The following is a 23,048-nucleotide window of genomic DNA, read 5'->3' as shown; positions in this document are numbered from 1 at the left end:
CTTTCTTCTGAGGCCCCGTCTTTACGTTCAGACTCACTAGTGTTGCTTCTGCACTGGTCTCATTGCCTCAGTGAGTTAATAAACGCTGTGAGGGCCGACACAATGTGTGTGTCTGTGCATGTGCACTTTTAAGCTGATTTTTGTAATCTTCTGCCTTGTGTCAAAGTTGGACATGCAGATTCTTAGATGTTTGAAGAGTGCATTGTAATGAGCAACATGCTACTTTGCATAAACCCATCATCCAGAGGTAAATACAAATTTTCTTGTCAACTATTGATAATAAAATTTTGATGCTTGCATTGAAAATTTAGAGGATGTTCAGTTCAAATCTCTGTGAAACATTTGTTTTTTGAAAGTGAACGTTCCTCTGGATATAAAAGACCATTGCTAATACAGTTTCATTCCCATGTCTATGACAGCGAGACATTTGAAAGTGAGTGTTCCTCTGCATATAAAAGACCATTGCTAATACAGTTTCATTCCCATGTCTGTGACAGTGAGGCATTTGTCAAAGGAGACAAAGTGTTTGGTTCAGTGTGGCGTAGGTTTAGGGGATTAAAGAACAAACCTAATGCAGAGTGCTGTGATTGTTTCAATGGAGATTTCCAAGTCCTGGGTTGATTGTATATTCATGTCATTGTTCCTCTGTTTTCAATAGATTCAAGAACAACCAACAGATGGTGTGACACTCGAGTTTGCTGAAGAAAATGTGGCAGACGAGGAAGCAAGTCTTCTGTCAGGTCGTTCTCAGAGTGCTTTACAGAGCACGGGTAAGTCTCAAGTGTACAACGCAGTACAGCACTTTAATACTAAAGGTTTATACATATGCCTTTTTTTTTTAACGTAATAATTTGATGTCTTGAATGTTTCATGGTCACCTTGTTTAATTTTCTCATCTTTAAAGCGAGAAGCCAGGGCTCCTCACCTCTTTGGGCCTTCTCATGACTTGTACTCTGTGTCTCTAGATTGTTTTAAATGTAAAGATGCAAAACTGTTAGATTCAGTGACACTACAGCCTCGAGGGTAGGGTGATCATGACTCAGTCCATTTTCTTGAAATATGAGTACTTTCTGTACATACAAGTAAGTTTGCTTTGTTACCAAAAAACTTGTAGCAAAGTGTGCTTTGACTCTGTTCCTGTGACACAGATGTCAGTCATGACAGCAAGGTGTCTTCTCTGCCGGCGAGAGAGGAAAGTAGAGAGCATGAGGGGCAAGCCCGTGAGCTACAGAGCCTTGTGGCTGCCGGGCCGCTGCAGCTGCAGGAGACCGAAGCAAACTACAGAGCGGAAGTGGAGAGTCTGCAGAGAAGACTCCAGGCCGTCAGTGAGGCTCCACTTAAGCCAAGGTATGCATGTGCCCGCTGTCATTCAGCATATCCAGAGAGGCTATTTTAAGACTAGACTGTAACCTGAGCAGAGAGATTCGAATTTCAGCAGATCACTCTGTGCCTTTGAGATATGTGAAATAAATGTGAACCAAAGACATTTTACTATTGGAATTTTACTTACATTGTTATTAAGTTGTTATTTTGCAGGGTTACATCAGATAGTGGGTGTGTATTTCTCGAGCGTTCTGTACCTTGCCGTCGATACTTTGATCTGGCCCATCCCTTAGCAGTGTAAGGTAGGGAGGGGAGTTTCACTGAGTTTCCTTCACTTTGTGGCAGAATGCGGAGACTCGCCAGTGACTAACCTCAGAGGGCCCCTTCCTTAGCTCTCTCCTTCTGCCTGCACCCCGACCCGTTTTCATACCTGTCTTCTGATCTATGACAAGTTCCTATTTTCTCTGCCTTCAAAGTACAGGGAGCAGCCCCGCCCACTAGGCCCGGTGCCTGCATGCAGACTGCTTACTCTCAGTCCTCCGTGCAGTCTGTCCTACACAGTCACCTCAGTGCCAGCATGCTCCTCCTTACAGTGTAACACAGACCGCATTACTCAGTGCTCCTCTGCCCTGAGTAGTAAGTCCCGTGACCTCCCTGGCTCCTCGCAGATTCTTAAGACAACTGTTCTCAGACTAAGCCTCCTCCTTGGGGTCAGTAAATGTATCAGGCTGTTTCTGCTTAAGGAAGTTTTCATGGCACTTCCTTCTACCTGGAATGGATTCTCCACTTGCTGACATGTCCGGCCCCCTCACTGCCATCAGATCCTCCACGAAGAACAAACTGTCATGAGTCCTTTGGTTACCCTAAGGGAATTAGTATTGCCTCTGATAAAGAACTATAAACCTTGGGGAGGAAGGAGGAATCTGGGTCATTAAGTAACTGATTTACTCTAAAGCCTTGTAATTCCCTGCACACAGTAGGTTCTCAGTTGATACTTGAATGTTTTATAACATAATGTTTTATGTTTAGAAGTATGCTTGAAGCTGTAACTGGTGTTATAAAAATTTCAGGTTTATTCTGACTCGACTTACTCTGCTGTTGTAGAACTTCTGTTTTCATAGGCATTTTTTTTTAAAGATTTATTTATTTATTGTCTGTAAATACACTGTAGCTGTCTTCAGACACTCCAGAAGAAGGAGTCAGATCTTGTTATGGATGGTTGTGAGCCACCATGTGGTTTCTGGGATTTGAACTCAGGACCTTTGGAAGAGCAGTCGGTGCTCTTAATCACTGAGCCATCTCTCCAACCCCCCATAGGCATTTTTTTTAATAGAACAGCAATGCAGTTTTTTTTTTAACTAGAGGTAGAAGACGAGACATCAAATCTTACATCCTTGACAGCAGTCGTGCTCTTTTATCCCTGAACTACATGTATTCAGAAGCGCCCACTCAGTTTGGCAGCCCTAGAAAGTCCCAGGTTCTTTGAGAGCAGTACTTGCCAGACACGCCCTCGCATCAGAAACATTGGAGACTCTTACAGTTTAATTTAAGTTTGAGATATGTATTGTAATAATACTACTTGATTGTAACATCTGGAGTCAGATAAGAAGATAAATAATGTACTCAGCCTCTGGACTGACATTTAGAAACTACAGATGTAGTCTTTTTGAGCAAGAATTCTCTGAAAACCAGTCAGTGTATTTCAAACAATCTGTTATTAGTGATTAATTAGTGAATAATCGCTAATTAGTGATGCGTTCTCCAGCATGTGAAGAACGGCCCTGGGTGTGGGGAGCAGGCCTAGAATGTAGGCTGCTTTGCTTTTTCTGCATTTGGACTCAACAAGCTTACTACCCTTTCTTACATTTTTAATTAAGAATTTACTGTTCTCAAAAAAATAAAAATAAAAGAATTTACTATTACTTTTAGTTAGACTCAAAAAAGTTTAAGAAACAAAGAATCTTCATTTAACATCCATTTGATTGACCTCACACCAGAACCTTCTTAGACAAATATTTGAGATAGAATTAGAGTCATTTGTCCTCCGCAGTAACCTTTGCTGGCCATGTGATCAAGGACAGATTACACCACCTCTAAATAGAACAGACAATAATAGTTTCCTTTAGTATCTTGAGGCATAAATGAAACAAGTTGTGAAGTATGTTGAATAGATACTATGGTAGCTGTTAGTTGTACAAAGAAGTTTAAAAGTTTCTGCACAGCAAAAGAAATTATCAGCAGAGCAAATATCTAGCCAACAGAGTGAGAGAAACCTTTGCTATTGGGGTAGTACCTAGAATCCAGTGTAATACCAGACTGCCAAGTCACAGAGGGGTTAATGAAATAAGCAGATAATTCTCAGAAGGAAAACTACAAATGGCCATCAAGTACTTCTACAAGTAGTCCGCATCCTTATCCTTAGGAAAATGTAAATTAATGACATTCTGTCTTACTCTAGTAAAAATGGTAACTATCAAGAAATTGAATGACAACTCAGTGCTGGCAAGGATGTAAGGAAAGAGGAATCCTTCTTCATGGTTGATGGGAGAGTAAACCACTATAGCCATTATGAACTCAGTATGGAGTTCTCTCAGAACAGTAAACACTGAGCTACTGCATGACCCAGTGATAATGCTGGTCATGTACCCCGAGCACTGCCTCAGAGGTCCCTAAGTGTCTATATTTATGCCACTCTAATCGCAATAACAAATAGTGGGACCTGCCTAGATGTCCATCAGCCGATGAATGGGTAATCAGAATATGCAGCATATTTAACAATAAAATTTTATTCAGTTGTAGAAAAAAGTGAAATAAACTTTGCAAGAAAATTAATGAACCTGGAAAGTATAGTATTAAGCAAGGTGGCCCAAACTCAAAATGTTTGACAAAATGTTCTTTCTTGTATGTAGCCAAGCTTGTAATGGTCGTGTGTGTGTGTGTGTGTGTGTGTGTGTGTGTGTGTATAAATGTAAGGCTTAAAACATTAGAAAGGAAAGCCATGTAGTACTGGTACACATCTGTACTCCAAGCACTCAGGAGTCAGAGACAGATGAGTCTCTATGAGTTCGAATCTAGCCTAGTCTGTATTGAGTTCCAGGACCATAACCCTGTCTTGAAAAACAAAACCAAATAAAAATATTAGGAGACTGAGAGAGTAAAAAGAATTATTGGGGAAGATGGAAGAGGGGCAAAGAATGTAGTGTGCCTTGAAAGCAGAAGGGGGCAAAAAGGGGAGAGGGCTCACGTGGAAGGCTGGGGCGTCGGAAAGTGAATGAGGAGAATCTAAGAGGCAGAGTTGGCCAGAAAGTGCCATAATGAAATTGAATGTTAATATACCAACTTAAAAATAATGTTTAAAAATGAATGAGATGTATAAACAGTAGCTTTTCTTGGTTATTTCAACATAATTGAAATATATAATTATTAATATAATTGAAATAATGCAGTGAACATTATTTGCAAGTAATTATTAAAAGGTAGTAATGGTTGGGGCTGTAAACTAGTCACATACATTCTGGGATTAAAGCCATGTCTGTGTGACATGCTCATTGCACATTTCTGTAATGTTGCCTACTAGCATACTAGGAAAACGGACTAATGGATAGTTACAGATACATGTGATTGACATGTTCATGGAGCATAGAGAAAAATACTATGATCCTGTGTTGCTTGGCAGAGAACATGGGACAGGATTACATTTATATAAAGGATGAAATCACATAGGAAGGGGCCAGTTTTAGAGGGTAGCTGTGAACTTAGTGTTAATTAAACTGCTCTTTTCCAAATTGGGCTAAGTACTAATAAAGCTAACAGAGTGAAGTGATTATCAGTGAAGTGCCAGAATTTCAAGTATTACTCTTAACAGCTATAAGACTTTTATCATAGCAAAATATGGGAGCATCAAAGACACATTTGCAATGTTTGATACCGTAGCACTGTTTATACTACTAAATATTTGAAAAGGGCTAAATGTCGTGTGAAGTTAAGGTATGTTAGTTACAGAGCTAGACAGTGACATCATTTTTATATGATCAGTTTTAGACAGCAAAATGTGAGAGAAGAGGAGAAAGCAGAGCAAAACAACAGAAAAAAGAAGAAATTAAAAAAGAAAATTAGAATGGAACAAAGAAGGCAGTGTGGATATACGTGAATGGGGATTGTGTAATTATGTTTCCTAAGAGTGAAAATTATAACATTCTCCCTTTGTCTTTTCCTGTGTTCCTAAATGTTCATGTTGCTTAATTTTTTATTACTCAAGCTTAACATTTAAGAAAAAAATTCATAAATTAGTGAATGCCTGTAGAACAATGTAGAATAGAAACATAAAGCTGAAGAATACACAAACTTATTACATACAACACAGTCTAAAAGTTCATTTGTAAAGAAGGCATCTACTCTCCTGCTGCTGTGCCTGCGCCCGGGCCACTGCAGGTGCAGGGGAGCATTCTGGCTTTTAGTGTTCTCTTCCAGGATTTGAGAGAGACAGCGACAGAGACAGAGACAGACACAGAGACAGAGGGGTGGGGAGAGGCTTAATAAAACAGATTTTATTGTTTACTGAATTTATCTTCAATAACTTTATAAAGTTAATGCCTATAGATATATATTTTAATTACTTTATAAAGTGGCATAAAGTGTATTTGTTGATTTGTAAAAATACACTTTTTACAATACATTACCTTTAAAGATAAAAGTTAGACAGAAACGGACTTAAGTTATAATGTCTGTAAGCCTTGGCTTACTGGATTTTGTTTACCAGTACATGTGTGTATGCTATAAACTTTGGATTAATAATGACTCAAAACTCTTAATACCTCCACCCTCTTTTATTTATATATAGCTTACCCACGGATTCAGTGGAGCTTAAAGGATCTGGGGCCGAGAGGCCAGTGTACTGTAGAAGCTGTCTAAGAGAGCGTGGGGACGGCACAGCAGAGGTATTGCATTTTTTATCTTTAATTTTTAAACTACTAAATAACCTGATTTTTTTTTTACTGCCATTTTTATGAATGTGATTTGGTAACTAATTAAACACAGAGGATTTAAAAGAGAAAGTTAATGTCATGGCTTTCTTTTTTCATTATCGAAAATTATCATTTTCCAAATCTTGTCCTGATTTTTTTTCATTTTGACAAAAATATAATTCCATCATTTCCCCCTGTTCCTTTTCCATTCTCAGGCCTCCCCCATGAGCCCCTCTTACTTCTCAACGTCATGGCCTCTTTATTATTGGTAACATATGCCTTTTTATCCCCTCGAGACAGGATTTCTCTGTGTAGCCCTGGTGTCTCAGAACTCCCTCTGTAGACCAGGCTGCCTTCAAACTCAGAAATCCGCCTGCTTCTGCCCTCCAGGTGCTGGGATTAAAGGTACTACTATTGCCTGGCAACATATGGCCTTTTGATGTATACACACACACACCACACACACATACACACACCACTGCATGTAGGGATTCAGCTTCAAACCCTGATTTTTTTACTGTAGGAAGCAGGACAAGCCATTTTTTCAGACAGTGTTCAGGAATCCCACAAGATCCAAGATGCTGGTGCTGTGGTGATGGATGCGTCCTTATCTAGCAGTGGCCATGCCTTCTAATAAAAGCTCTTGGAGGCAGTCGTGCTACCCTAAGAAATCACCTGCTCCACTCTTCTCATCTCCAGCAGCAGAAACTCTCAGCATGATCTGTATTTAGAGAAGATGAAAATCACTATTTTCTCATTCTTTGCATCAAGCCAATTTTCTAATATCTCTGGTACTCATAAGGATCATGTGTTTGGATGAAATTCACATTGTTGTTGTTGATAAGGATCATGTGTTTGGATGAAATTCACATTGTTTGTTGTTCCCTGTGTGAGATGGGAGTCAGTCCCCAGGCCCAGAGTGGGTATCATGTGTAAGAAAGAAAAATGTGGCCAAGAGAGAGAAACTGAGGCAAGTACTAGAAGTGGGGCCTCTCTGCCCACTGTCGGTCCTTCTCAGGTGTCACCTCTGGAGAAGAGGACCAGGGAGCCCATACCCAGAAGTCAGAAGCACTGACAGTTCCAAGACGTCCCAGGTTCCAAAGAAGGCCTTCATAACAAACCAAGCCAGCCAGAAGACACCTTGGGGTGTGGACCCGGGTACCCATCTTAAGGGCTGCACCGCTGCCTGCAGAGATGGCCAGGAAGTTCTGTCATAGTGACAGATCTCAAAAGCTTCCACATTGGAAGTCTAAAACTCTAAGCAAATATGAAGTGCCTGAGACTCAGGAAGAAAAGGAAGGAAGAAGTTAATCTGTGCTGTCAGTTGCTGAGGAGCCCTGGTTTGTGGAAGGGGAGAAAATGGGAGGAAAGACTGCAAGATGCTGTCACAGACAGTGTCACTGACACTGGGGGGCTGTGGACGCTGCAAGAACATGCCAAGCACATTGGCTTGACCATGTTGGCAATTTGGACCCTCCCCACTGTAAAGCTCTCCGAATTGGGAGACACCGGCTTTAGAGTAACATCCGTTATCTGTGGCTGTCTGGAATTGAGTGACAAAGCCTCATGTGTAAGATGAGCATCGTGGAAACCCCTGGTCACTGGGGCCCAGAACCACTGCTTTACATCTGTGACAGACAAATAGGGCATTGTGCCCCATGGTTGTAAGTTCCTCCACTTCCTCCTGGCCACAGCTTCAGGGACCATATTTTCTGACCTGTGTGAATGAGTTCAGCAGGGAAGATTTTCTATCTCAGACACACTAATAAACATGTCTTCATGGAGGTGAAGGAGCCACTAGCAAAGTTTCCTCTGTTCTGATGATATGTCTGTGTCAGTACTATAGGCACATACATAGCCTTGGTGGTCCAGTATGGTATAGCCTAGAGCCCCCCCCCCCCCCACGCTGAAGACCTGTGATATACGAAGAACATTCCAGCCTCTGAGTTCTGGGACCCTGACCCCAGGAAGCAGCAGGGATTTTTCCATGGGTTAGGGAATAGGTGAGGTTCAGCATATGAGGCAGGCCTACCTCACCCATCTGGTCTCAGGCCATGTGCATGGACTACAGCTCTGCTCCTTTTGAAATATGCTGGAGATGGGGCAGAGTAAGGGCTTTTGCCAGCATCTTGGTCCCCGGTGCTTCTGAGCCTAACTGATAGCCTCGAGAACAAGCTGTACAAACTTGTTAGAAGCAACACCAGGCCTGGGAGGAGAGGGACACCATACCCTGCAGAGCTCTTTTCTCTGAACCCCCAAGTCATGGTAGATATCACCGTTTTTGGAGCGGCCGCAGAAAGCGTGGATAGAGAAGCTGGGTAGCACCCTGATGCTGATAGGACTGTGTTCCAACTCGAGCCAGAGCAGAAGGGCTGAAATGTCACAAGCCTGGTGGAGAGGAAGAAGAAGGTATCTTGGACCAGGAGTACAAGGACTAATGCAAGCAGAGCCTTCAGCAGCAGCAGCAAGAGAAGTAAGAGAAGGCCAAGCCCACTGGGCTGTGACCATCTGCCCTGGGTAGAGTTGTACCCTTACCCTGAGATGACTCAGAGAGAACAGGACATGGCTTAGCAGGCCAAGGCACTTAAAGACTGAAGACCGGAGTTTGTTGATCCCTAGAAGAAACATAATAGAAGGACAAAGCTTACTCCCACAGGTTTAATTTTTACATGTGCACAGTGGCACACACATGCACACACAAACTCAGAAAACAAACACATTAAAAACAAATGAGCAATTTAAAAAAGAAATTCACTAAGTGTTAAATACTTTGATGCTAAGAATGTGTTTATGTCTTAGAAAATGCTAATATTTGTTATACTGACAAAAATGTATTCGCGTTTGTGGAAAATTGGACCATATAAGTAAATACCAAAAAGAAAAAAATTTGACCAAGAAATGCAATCACAGGTTGACAATTAACTTAAAGGAAATACTTATATATATATATATATATATATATATATACACATACATACACACATATATATATACATATATATAATCTTATTTTAAGTTCCCTTAACCTGTCTTAGAATTGTTAATTATAAATTTATAAATATCTTTCTCTCTTTTACAGTAGTAAGTATAATTTAGTAGAATTATTAGAATTAATGTTTTTAATTAAAAATAATAGAAATTTACTTTTTGTTAATTCTATCCCGAAATTTGCTAAGAAATATTGTTTTAGAAACATTTTGAGATTAGGAGATTAAAAATAGGTGATAAGATATTTTGTATACATAATTTGTCATCTTTTGCTTTTTCATGTAGTTTTCTGATGGATTGAAAGTGAGGCAAGAAACAAATATGGTTAAGTTGATGGAAAAACAGTATCAAGAACGATTGGAAGAAGAAATAGCTAAGGTGGGTGAATAGTAGATATGGAAGGTGGTTTCTATGTTCCCTTGTAGCCTTCAACAGGTAGATTTTATTGATGGTGTGTAATACATTTTACATTATATGTTTCCTATTATAATTTACTTTTAAATTGTCAGTTAATATCAACTATAAATATTTTGCTTCCTTTCCCTCCCCTTTCCTTTTTCCTTTTTCCTTTTTCCTTTTTCCTTTTTCCTTTTTCCTTTTTCCTTTTTCCCTTTTCCCTTTTCCCTTTTCCCTTTTCCCTTTTTCCTTTTTCCTTTTTCCTTTTCCCTTTTTCCTTTTTCCTTTTTCCTTTTTCCTTTTTCCTTTTTCTCTTTCCCTTTCCTTTCCTTTTTCATTTCCCTTTCCCTTTCTTTTCTTTTCCAGACAAAATCTTGCTTTTTAGCCCAGACCAGCCTCAAATTCACCATCTTCCTGCTTCTTCCCAGATTCTGCACCACTGCACCTGGCATTATCATTGGTTTTAAGTGGAATATTCTGGGGATATTATTGGTCTTACCATTCTTTGTGAATGAGTTTGGCCTTCCTTTAAGATGGTTGAAGTTAGGACAGAAAAGCAGTTGGTCCAGTCCTCTGTATGTCTGTCGCCTCTGCAGAGTAGTCACTGTGTCTAAAGCATGGCATCTTTACACAGCAGAGAGGACAGCAAGAGCTCAGCGCCTGAGAGGGAGGAGGGCCAGTCAGTCAGTGTGGCATTTGCTCATCTTTGAGTCTTCAGTTCCTGAGCTCAGAATCCATCTTTTAGGTTCTTGAGTACTAACCATCTGATAGATTGCCATTAGAGTTCCATTTATTTTGTCTTGGTATTTCCTTCCAGAGTATGTGTACTCATTTTCATTTTACTGTTGGAACCATTGAATTATGAGTTATTTGTTCCTCTTTAAAAATAAAGAACTGTGGAGGATGTGGATTTGAAGATAGTTGATAACCTTAGGGAAAGTGGGTGTTCATGTTAGATGAAGACTTTCTCTGGGCTGTGAAGACTTTCTCATTTAGTGTGTGAACATAAATAGTTCTTGGAGATCAGGGTGAAAGTGAGTCATGGTTTGTGTGTGAATCACTGTGTGATTCTTCTAGAAAGTGAAGACTTCCCTTGTACTTTGTACCCACAAAGATTCTCAGATCAAATGTTATATCAGAATCTCAAGGTTAACATGAGATTTGCTATTGGACATGCTATGTTTTAAATTTGTGAAGTTTGGGGAAGTTCTTTAACTTATTTTAATGTCTGTTTTCTTGGTGTAAAAAGAGAATACTAGTAATTGTGAGGATCAAAGGAACCACTGCATATAAAGCACCTGCAGAAAGTTCTCGGTGTCATTGGAAGGAAGGGAAGATACAGTGAGCTTATTGGATGTGGCCCCAATGCAACCCAGGTCTGTGTTAGAGTTGTGCCACAGTGCCAATCAGCATTTATATTTATCTTGCCTGTCAGATTGGTTAGATTTTTTAATCTCTTAGGTTGGTGAGGATGGGGATGTGTCCAGTGCGGGGTAACTGCAGAGGCTCTGGTGTGTCTTATGTGCTGGCAGCCTAGACAGGATAGCAGGTGGACAAGAGGAGAGCCACCCCAGTGTGTGCAGTTCCTGTCTCTGCTTCTGCGTCTGCTGTGATGTAAACAGCTTTGCTTGCATCTTTGGCCATTGTGATTATCTAGACACCTCAAGCCAAACAATCATGGAACTAAGAGCTAAAAGAAATAATTCCTTCTTATTTTGTTTCTGTTAGGTATATTAGTCCTAGCAATGGGACAAGCTGTCTAATACACCTATATAATTTCTTCTGAAGCATCTCATATTTTTGTGTAATTTGCTGTTCCTATTTAATGCAGTGGGATGAGCAATGCTGGCTAACTGCTGAACAACATCCCCAGACTTGTAAATTGTTTTAAATTCTAATATTTCCTCACATTTTTAGTTTTCACTTTAGGATCATTTTTCTGCTTTTTGAAAGATTTTAAAGTTATGTTTCTTTTGGGAATAAGCTTAAACTTTAAAAATGTATTTTCCTTTTGCCCATAAAAGAAGGTTCTTGAGTATTAAAGTTGACTGTACTACTCACAGTTACAGGTTACCTGGAAGGGGAGCTGGGGGATGTATGGGAAGGCGGCAAAAACAGGCGGAGACCAAGATAACACCTGCTATTCAAGGTCTCTAAGTTTAATGAAGAACTCCCAATATATAGGCAGGGGAAAACCCTTCCCCAAAGACTGGAAGCTTCTCAGCCGAACCAGTTCAGTTGCTCCACAGGTGGCTAGTGTTTCTCAGGAAACTGCAGGTCCTTGAAGAACAATGGGCTTCACCTTTGTCTGAGTGCTCCACCCTGGGTGGAGGGGATTATGGCTGACACAGGAGTTCCCACTCAAAGACTAGGAGAGGAACTTCACATTGGTTGATGTCAAGTTCCTGCCAGGTGGCATTGCACCTCAATACTGCTCTCTACAGTTGACATATTTATTTCAAAACTTTCAAGTTAGCATTATGATCTTTTGTGATTTTTTTCTTGGTTCTGCTGAAGGTCCTTGTCAAGTATTTTGAGGGCATAAAAAGCTAATGTCTTTGTAAACCTTTCAGTCCATTGCAGTTCTTGAATCTTTGGAATGATATGTTCTGTAAATGTTGCTAACACTCTCTTAGGAAACATTTCTATCATTTTCCATTAAATCACACTGTACTGGGATAACAGGGAGCTAGGTGCTCAGCAGCTTACTCCGTCTTCCATCTCTCATTGTTGCTTGGTTTTTGTTTTGTCGTTGTTCTTTTGTTGTTGCCAGGTTGGTTGGTAGGGCATTGTTTATTAAAGCAGGGCTCAAATTCTCTCCATCAGAGGATTTCTGATATCCTGGAGTGCTGAAACTACAGGCATCTGCCATTGTGCTCAGGTCTTTATGTGGTGCTGTTAATTGATCCTAGAGCTTCATGCCCACTACATGAGCACCAATCAACCATGGGTTATGTTCTGGTGCTGCTGCTGCTTCCGCTTCCGCTTCCGCTTCCGCTTCCGCTTCCTCCTCCTCCTCCTCCTCCTCCTCCTCCTCCTCCTCCTCCTCCTCCTCCTCCTCTTCTTAACGTTTAAATTCATATTAATTAATCATTTTTGTTTTTCAAGATAGGGTTTCTCTGTGTAGTCTAGCTGTTCTGGAACTCATTCTGTAGACTAGCCTGGCCTAAAATACATAAAGATCTGACTGCCTGTGTCTGCTGAGTGCTGAGATTATAGCAGTGTACCACCACTGCCTGACATCTTTACTTTTTTTTTTTTCCCATTTGGAAATTACTGTCCTTTTCTATGTTGTATCTTTAATGTGGATAGGCAAAGATAGAGGCCAGTTTCAATTCAGGGAATTAATTAAAGCAAAAGCCACTTTAAAAGACTTGACCATTAGTTTAAAAAATGCTGGCAGTTTTGCTAAATTGTATTATTTAACTAATTATTTTCTCTTTTCACATCTTGTTACAATGGCATACATTCCAGGTGACTGCCTAGAATACTACCATATTTGTTCTTTTTGGGGTAGCGTAGCCATCTAAGAGGTCGAATTCTGTAGGTGATGTGTAGCCATGACATTTCTGGGACAGAAGCAATTGTTTAAGGGACTTGAGTTCTGTCTATAGTTGAACATAATTTCATTCAAATCTCTGATCTAATATTGATTAGATATGGCCTTTTGCTATGGTTCTGATTGTTTTACACTAAAACTTTCTGTGCATGTGGTTTAATACTACAGTTATTCTTGAAGTTAGTAATAGAGTTTTAGTTCTAGACAGCTCCATTTAGATGTAGTTTGATGTTAGAAGAGGAACTGAAGAATGCAGACTTCAAACCCACTTTCAATTATCTTTTTGCTTTGTGTTTTAGGGTCGCATCATGTACTCTCATTTAGCATTTTAATTTCTCTCTTGGTTTCCTCTTTCATTATATTGGGCCATTAGTAAGATCCCCCTTATAGCTATAATGACTATTGAATGAAATAATACAGATTTTAAGAACTGATTGGCTGTGTTTCTGTTGTTCTTGGTGTAGCTATTATCACCATTATTTCTCTTAAAAGCAAACTAACATCTGGAGAACTTTGCATCTGGAAAGGAATAGGCTAGTTACAACCATGTTTGAGACAGATGGAATCAGAACTCAGTTGTTATGGCTAGAACACAGGTTTGAAAGCTGAAATCCAGGCATGATGTGAAAAGATTCTGACCCGAGGCACGATCTCCTCACTCTGAGCAGATATCGGCAAGCTGGACTAACTACAGGTCTGTAGATGATGAACTTGATAGACAGCTATGGGGCGCTTGAGTCTCAAAGGCTCAAGCCTTGCCAGAGTTTTGAGGTACCTGTGCTAGGGACAGATTGGCAGTGGTCCAGGATCATAATTGCAGTGGAAAGTCAGAAACATGTAATCCTCTTTACCACTTGGCCAGCCCTAGTGCCTGCCTTAGGAAATTTCTTGTGGGGATTGCATGCGAAAAAGAAAGGATGTGCATGATGATGTAATTACAAAGACTCCATCATTGTGCTGCCTAGAATTTAGTATAATGGAACCATGCCAGGTGCAGAGGTGTTCTTCTGTAATTTCAGCCACGGAAAACTGAGGCAGGAGGATAACAGGTTCATATAGCTTAGGTTGCATAGTAAGTCTGAGGTCTGTCTGGACTTCATAGCATTATTCCGAGAACCAAACAAGAAAAAAGTGAAGTACAGTTTTACATATTTACCAATAGAGAGTTGATTAAAAGATATATATACATACATATATACATATACATATGAAATAAATCTGTGCAACCAAATTCATTGGGTATTATAATGAAATATATTTCTTAACTCTTAAATATATTTACTATAGATAAGCCATGACCAAGCCATAATTTAGAATATGACAATTTTGTGGTCATTTTGTTCTGTTCTGTATCTGTTCAAATCTATATGCAAACAGAAAGAAAAGAGCTTAAAAATTTTTATTAAAAGTTTATAGCAAATTTTCTTGGAAGAAAGAAATATTAAAACCTTATTATCTAGACTTTTTTACTTTTATTTAATTTAGGAAGATTGTACCATGTGGATAGAGTTTATCCATGACTTTACTATAGGTTTCTTTTTTTTTTTTTTTTCCACTTAAAACCATGAGGCCAGGCTTTTTTCTTTTTATTGCAAATAGATTTTTTTCTCATATAATATATCTTGATTATAGTTTGCCCTCTCTCTACTCCTCCCTGTTCCTCCACACCTACCTACCCATCCAGATCCACTCTTTTTTTTTGTCTTATTAGAAAACAAACAGGCTTCTAAAGGATAATAATAAAATAAAATATAATGAAATATAATGAGGTTAAAAACAAAAGCTAATTGATTGAAATTGGACAAAACAAACAAGCAGGAGGAAAAGAGGCCAAGAGAAAACACAGTAATCAGCGAGACCAACTTGTTCCCAAATTCAAAAATCCCATAAAACACTGAACTGGAGGCCATAATGTATATGCAAAGGACCTGCTTCAGTCGCTGTGAGTTCATGACTTAGAAGGGGTTTATTTTCCTGGTGTCCTCCTTCTCCTCCCACTCTTACACACTTTCTTATTTATTATTTATTTATTTATTTATTTATTTATTTATTTATTTATTTATTTATTTATTACATCCCACTTACTGCCCCCTCCCACAGTCTTCCCTCATTTCTCTCCCCTCTCTGGGGAGGTGGGTACCCCCTGGGTATCACCCTCATACCCTGGCACTTCAGATCTCTGCAAGGCTAGGCATTTCCCCTCCCACTGAGGCCAAACAAGGCAGTCCAGCTAGAAGAACATATCCCCCACACAAGCTACAGCTTTTGGGATAGCCTCTGCTCCAGTTGTTCGGGACTTACATGAAGGTCAAGCTGTACATGTGCTGCACATGAGCCAGGAGGCCTAGGGCCAGTTTCTGTATTTTCTTTGGTTGGTGCTTCAGCCTGTGAGAGCCCCAAGGATCCAGGTTAGGTGACCCTGTTGGTCTTCCTGTAGAATTCCTAGCCGCCTCAGGGCCGGCAATCCTTCCCCCCTACTCTTCATGAGTCCCCAAACTTTATCCACTCTTTGGTTGTGGGTGTTTGTATCTGTCTGAATCAGCTGCTGGGTGGAGCCTCTCAGAAAACAACTTGCTCCTGTCTGCAAGCATAACCAAGTATCATTAATAGTGTTAGGGATTGCTACTTGCCCAGGGGATAGGTCTCAAGTCAGGGCTGTTATTAGGTGGCCATTTCCTCAGTCACTGCCTGCATTCTTGTAAACAGGGTAAATTTTGGGTTGAAAGTTTTGTGGGTTGTGTTGTGTCTCTATTACTCCACTGGGGTCCATGCCTGGGTATAGAAGGTGGCCTCTTCAGATTCTATATCCCCAATGTAGTTGAGTCACAGCTAAAGTCACCCCATTAATTCTTGGGAGCCTCCCTTATCCCAGGTCTCTGTCTTGTCCTCATCCCCCAACTCTGTCAGTTGCAGATTTCCATTCATTCTCATGGCCACCCAGCCATGTCTCCTGTCCCTCTCCACACTTGATCCTGAACTCCTCAGTCCTCCCCTCTCCCTTTCCCTCCCAGTTTCATCCCTCTGTCTGCCTCTTAGGACTATTTAATTCCCTCTTCTAAGAAGGCATGGGCCTTCTTGTTTAACTTCTTTGGGTCTATGGAGTGTAACATAGTGCCTTTGTTTTTTGGTTAATATCCACTTATAAGTGAGTACATACCATGCATGTCCTTTTGGGATTGGGTTCCCTTACTCAGGATGATAGTCTCAAGTTTTTTCCATTTGCCTGCAAAATTCATGATGTCTTTGTTTTTAATAGCTGAATAATATTCCATCGTGTAGATGTACCACATTTTCTTAATCCATTCTTTAGTTGAGGGATAGGTTGTTTCCAGTTTCTAGCTATTTCAAATAAAGATGCTATGAACATAGTTGAGGAAGTGTCTTTGTGATTTGTTGGAGAATCTTTTGGGTATATAGGAGTAGTATAGATGAGTCTTCAATGAAAATGAAGACACAACAAACTCAAATTTATGGGATAAAATTAAAGCATTCTTAAGAGAAAAGTTTATAGCACTAAGTGCCTCTTTAAAGAAATTAGCAATTTCTCATATCAGCAATTTAAAAGTACACCTGAAAGCTTTAGAAAAAAAAAGAAGCAAGCACACCAAACAGGAGTAGAAGACAGGAAATAAACAAAATCAGAGCTAAAATCAATCAGAAATAAAGAAAATATTACAATGACTCAATGAAACCAAGAGCTGGTTCTTTGAGAAAATCAACAAGATACACACACCCCAAACTAACGAAGAGATGGAGAGACGGTATCCAAGTAAACAAAATCAGAAATGAAAAGGGGGACTACAACTAACATTGAGGACATTCAAAGGATCTTTAGGTCTCACTCCAAAAAACCTGTACTTCACAAAATTGGAAAATCTTAAGAAAATAGATAACTTTCTAGACAGATACCACTTTCCAAAATTAAGATTAGGTAAACTATTTAAACATCCTCGTAATCCATAAAGAGAAAGAAGCAGCCATTGAATGTCTCCTAATCAATAAAAGCTGGGGCCAGATGTTTTTGGTACCAGACATTGAAAGAATAGCTAATTCCAATAGTCCTCAAACTATTGCATAAGATAGAAACAGAAGGAACATTGCCAAATTCATTCTGTGAGACCACAGTCACCCTGCCTGTCAACTACACAAAGAGGCCACAAAGAGAACTACAGTCCAATTTCGTTTATGAACATTGAAGTAAAAATAATCTTATTTGAGATATATTCAAACCAAATCTAGGAACACATCAAAGAATCATCAATCAAAATAGGGTCATCTCAGGATTGCAAGGATTGTTCAATATACAAAAACCGTCAAAGTAATCTACGATATGAACTGAAAGAAAAAAATCACATGATTATCTCTTTAGATGCTGAAAATGCCTTTAATAAAATCTTATACTCCTTCATGTTAAACGTATTAGAGAAATCAGGGGCACGGGGCACATAGTGAAACATGATCAAAGCCAATATACAGCAAGGCAGTATACAACATCAAACTAAACGGAGAGAAGCTTAAAGCATTACTACTAAAATCAGGGGCAAGACAAGGATACACATGCTCTCCCTATCCAATATAGTAGTTGAACTTCTAGCCAAAGCAATTACCTTTAAAGGAGATCAAGTGGAAAGGAAGAAGTCAAAATATTGCTATATGCAGATGATATGATAGTATACATAAGCGACTCCAAAAGTTCTACCAGAGAACTTTTCCAGCTGATAAACACCTACAGCAAAGTGTCTGGATACAAGATCAACTCAAATAAATCAGTACCCCTCCATCATAGAAATGATAAGTGGATGGAGAAAGAAATTAGGGAAACAACACCTTTTACAATAGCCACAGATAATACTGTGATCAACTCTAATCAAGCAAGTGAAAGATCTGTATGACAAGAACTTAAATTCCTTCAGAAAGAAATTGTAGAAGATATCAGAAGATTGGAAGATCTCCCATACTCATGAATCAGTAGATTAACATAGTGAAAATGGTCGTCATACCAAAAGTAATCTACAGATTCAACTCAATTCCCATCAGAATTCCAACACAACTTTTTATAAACCTTTAAAGAGCAATTCTCAACTTCATATGGAAAAAACCATAAATCCCTGGATAGCCAAAACAATCCTGAATAATGAAAGAACTTCGGGTTGAATCACCTTCCCTTAATTAAAGCTGTACTGCAGAGCAATAGTGATTAAAAACTGCATGGAGTGGTGCAGAAACAGACAGGTTGATCAATGGAATCAAATCGAAGACAGCAATATACCCTATGGACACAAGATTTCTGATAATGGAGCAAAAACCATACAGTGGAATGTGTGTACAGGACATGCCTGGAAGCACAGGTAAGACTGCTATTTCTGGAGCCCTCAGGACACAGGAACTGAGGAGGAGCAGCCAGGGACCGGATAATTCTGGTTTCCATCTGCGCCAGGAACTGATCTTATGCTACAGTGCTTCATACCCAAATTTTTCCAGGAGAGAACTGGTCTACCAAGAGTACTGACACACAGGCTTGCAGGAGAGACAATCCACAGTCAGAGACAGCAAAACCAGCTAACACCAGAGGTAACCATATGGCAAGAGCCAAGGGCAAGAACATAAGCAACAGAAACCAAGGTTACTTGGCATCATCAGAATCTAGTTCTCCCACTACAGCAAGTCCTGGATACCCCAACATACCAGAAAAGTAAAATTCCAATTTAAAATCACATCTCATGATGATAGAGGACTTTCAGAAAGACATAAGTAACCACATTCATTAAAAAAAAAAGCCATTAAAGCTCAAAGCACACATCACACCTCACACAATAATACTGAGAGACTTCAATACCCCTTTCTCAACAATGGACCGTTCATGGAAACAAACTAAACAGAGACACAGTGAAACTAACAAGTTATTGACCAAATGGATTTAACATATATCTATAGAACATTTCATCCTAAAAGAAAGGAATATACCTTCTTCTCAGCACTTCATGGTACCTTCTTCAAAATTGACCATTTAATCAGTCACAAAACAGGCCTCATCAGATAAGATTGAAATAATCCCATCCATCCTGTGAGATCACCATATACTAACGCTGATCTTCAGTAGCAACAAAAACAACAGAAAGCCCACAGACACATGGAAGCTGAATGACACCCTACTCAATGATAACTTGGACAAGGAAGAAATAAAGAAATTGAAGACTTTTTAGATTTTAATGAAAACGAAGGCACAACATACCCAAACTTATGGGATACAATGAAAGCAGGCCTAAGAGGAAAATCATAGCTCTCGGTGCCTCCCAAAAGAAACTGGAGAGAGCATACACTGGCAGCTTAACAGCACACCTGAAAACTCTAGAACAAAAAGAAGCACATTGAAGAAGAGTAGAGGGCAGGAAATAATCAAATTCAGGGCTGAAATCAGCAAAGCAGAAACAAAAAGAACTATACAAAGAATCAACCAAACCAGGAGCTGGTTCTTTGAAAAAATCAACAAGATGGATAAACCCTTAGCCAGACTGACCAAAGGGCACAGAGCAAGTATCCAAATTAACAAAATCAGAAATGAAAAGGGAAATATAACAACAGAAACTGAAGAAATTAAAAAAAATTATCAGATCCTAATACAAAAGTCTATATTCAACAAAATTGGAAAATCTGGATGAAATGGACAAATTTCTAGATATATACCAAATACTTAAATCAGGATCAGATAAACCATCTAAACAGTCCCATAATCCCTAAAGAAATAGAAACAGTCATTAAAAGGCTCCCAACCAAAAAAAGGTCCAGGACCAGATGGCTTTAGTGCAGAATTCTATCAGACCTTCAACGAAGATCTAATACCAATATTCTTCAAACTATTCCACAAAATATAAACAGAAGGAACACTACCCAATTCATTCTGTGAAGCCACAGGTATAGAGCATATTCTCCCTTAGAGATGGAAACGTTTCTGTCGAATCAGAAACTTGTCACACTTTACTTTCATAGAGTACTTCATAAGAGATTATTATTTTTTTTACTTCTATCATGTTTAATGTTCCAAGTAGAGTTTAAAAACTGGTTGAGTGCATATTACTTTTAGCTTCAGAAGATATGTATATTGAAGAGGCATTTAACTATTACAAATTATTTTGATGACATAAAAAATGGTTTTGCACTAACTGGATGTCTACATGTAGAAGAATGAAAATAGATTCCTACATATCACCCTGCTCAAAACTCATGCCCAAGTGGATTAAGGACCTCAACATAATACTGAATACTCTAAATCTCACAGAAGAGAAAGTGGGAAATAAGCTTGAACTCAGACAAGTTCCTGAATAGAACAACAAAGCTTCAGGCTCTAAGGCCAACAATTAGTCAATGGGACCTCGTGAAACCGATAAGCTTTTGTAAGGCAAAAATCAGTGTCAATAGGACAGTTTGGCAGCTCACAGATTCAGAAAGGTTCTTCACCAGACAGAGAGTTAATATACAAAATTTACAAAGAACTTAAGTTAGGTATCAACAACCCAAAGAACCAAATAAAAGATGGTGTACAGATCTAAACATTTCTCAACAGGAATTTCTAATAGCCAAGAAGCACTTAAAGTCCTTAGTCATCAGAGAAATGCAAATCAAAACAACTCTGAGGTTCCATCTTATACCCATCAGAATGGTAAGATTAAAAACTCACGAGATTGCATATGCTGGCAAGAATATGTAGCAAGGGCAACAGTCCTCCATTGCTGGTGGGATTTCAAACTTATACAACCACTTTGGAAATAAGCTTGGCAGCTTCTCAGAAAAATGGGAATAGTTCTACCTCTTACACTCTTTCTGCTCTCTCTTCTGTAGTTTCTTTATCTCTGAGGGGAGTTTCTTTATCTCTGAGGTTTGATGGAGACATCCTGTTTAGTGCTGAGTGTACCAAAGTTTCTCATTCTTTGTATAGGGTCATCCTGGAGGTCTTTGTATATATTCCTACCTACTGCACGAAGAAGTTTCTCTAGAACTGGCTGTGTTGGGCACTGATTGTTAGTATAGCAGAATGTCTAGGAGTCATTTTGTTGCTACAGGTTTTTTGTTTATGTGTTGTTGTTGCTGTTGGTTTACTGTTATTGTTGATGATGATCTTGTTTTTAGAACAGTAGTATTTGGTTTTCCTCAAATTCCTTGGCTACATAGTCTTAGGTTCTTGGTCAGCCATGTAGTGTTGGGCATGGATTGATGCCCGGCTTTGTATATATTCTTAAGTAATACTTTCCTTGTTCATTTCCAGCTGCTGGTTACGCACTGTTTCTTTGTTTATTCATTTAGGTCATTGTATCAATGAGCATAGCATTCGCTCAACAGACTGAACTCTCCAGATTATCTGAGAGGAAAGAAAGTGCTAGACAATCAGAAGATGAACCTGCTCTATGTTCTCAAAATGAACACCATTTAAATGACATCACATCACAAAGTCAAGTTGGTCTTCAGACTTTTGAAGCAATGGACAAGAATTTTAAAGAAGAATTTAAACCGCTTAGCAAAGAGTTAGGAGAATATAGAAAAACAGTTCCTTTGTCCAATCATGATCGTGATGCTATACTAAAGTCAGAAGAGCATGGACTGACTATTTCAGAAGAAATATTTTCCAAAGATGAAACATTTATAGTGAGAAAATCTGTAAGTATGACTCCCGGGATATTTTTTAAAATGCAAAAAGTTTATTAAAAACAAAAACTGTTTTCCTCACTCTGAGTACATTTTCAGAAGTGTTGCTTGAGGAATAATATAGTGTTGGGTCAGCTTGTTACGTGTGACTCACATTGCAGTTTATTAATGGTAAAGCACACAGTTAAATGACAGTAGTACTAACTGAATAAATCAAAGTCTGTTTGCTTTATAGGCATTGTACATACCAGTGAGGTGGCTCAGAGGGTCAGACTCCTGCCCCATGCCTGACACCCAGAGTTCAATCCAAGACTCAAGTGGAGAGAACTGACTTCCTCTAGTTGTCCTCTGACTTGTGCACGTGCGCACGCACAAACACACACACACACACACACACACACACACACACACACACAGAGAGAGAGAGAGAGAGAGAGAGAGAGAGAGAGAGAGAGAACCCTTCCCTCCCCCCCAAGAGAGAGATACATAAGCATGTGTATACCCAGAGAAAGACGTGTGGACTCACATACAGACATTAATTAAATAAGGATGTAATAAAAGCATTGTATTAAATGTATTAAGCAGTAAAGTCCTGTAAGTTACTGCAGTAAAGTCCTGCCTTAACTTTGTTTCAGTTAAAGATTATCCTGTAATTTGGCAAGGTCTATGACTGAAAGATTTGTTCAGTTAAATACAAGAACATACAGGAAATCCCCATTTATTTAAAATAATAACTTGATTCATTTAATCTCTAGGTCCTAATTCTCTTTTTCTTTATGTACTCACAGATAGAATTATTTCTTCAACAGTTAGCTGTCTTTAATGGATGGACGGAAATCCTACTTTTGCTAAAAAAACAGTTGAATTCAAATGTCTGATCATATCTTACTCAGAAGGATAATCAAATAAAGCTCCTGTCTCTAGGCATACACAGCTGTGAGATGTCCGTGACAGTCTCCTGGGTCACAGCGCTGTGACGGGAGAATGACCTAATTATTCTCTCTTTAAGGATGCTCATAGAGTCCATTCGTGAGAGGATTTGTTCTGAGTCAGAGAAAGTGATATATAATTGTCTCTTATGAGGAAATTCTCTGGAACAGTTATATAACTGTTGTATAATATAAATTTAATAAATTAAATTTCCTGTTTCCTAAGTACAATTTTAAGATAAAAAATATTTT

At 39.1% G+C, this 23,048-nt stretch overlaps 1 protein-coding gene across 3 annotated transcripts in view; it reads left to right on the top strand.

Annotated features, from left to right (window-relative positions):
• Akap9 (A-kinase anchoring protein 9) overlaps window positions 1–23,048 on the top strand; it is a 146,326-nt gene that overhangs the window by 52,183 nt on the left and 71,095 nt on the right. For 2 of the 3 annotated variants that reach the window (XM_052173169.1, XM_052173168.1), the window contains exons 13-17: window positions 659–770; window positions 1,149–1,347; window positions 6,164–6,260; window positions 9,561–9,653; window positions 21,529–21,879. In XM_052173169.1, the coding sequence (XP_052029129.1) occupies window positions 659–770; window positions 1,149–1,347; window positions 6,164–6,260; window positions 9,561–9,653; window positions 21,529–21,879 (852 nt within the window). Of the gene's footprint in view, window positions 1–658; window positions 771–1,148; window positions 1,348–6,163; window positions 6,261–9,560; window positions 9,654–15,055; window positions 15,173–21,528; window positions 21,880–23,048 lie in introns of those variants that run through there. The other variant, XM_052173170.1, reaches the window with a different exon arrangement.

Source organism: Apodemus sylvaticus, chromosome 2, assembly GCF_947179515.1.
Source record: "Apodemus sylvaticus chromosome 2, mApoSyl1.1, whole genome shotgun sequence".
Classification (NCBI taxonomy): domain Eukaryota; kingdom Metazoa; phylum Chordata; class Mammalia; order Rodentia; family Muridae; genus Apodemus; species Apodemus sylvaticus.
Note: the sequence above shows the minus strand (reverse complement) of the source record. Positions and strands in the feature narration are given on the sequence as shown.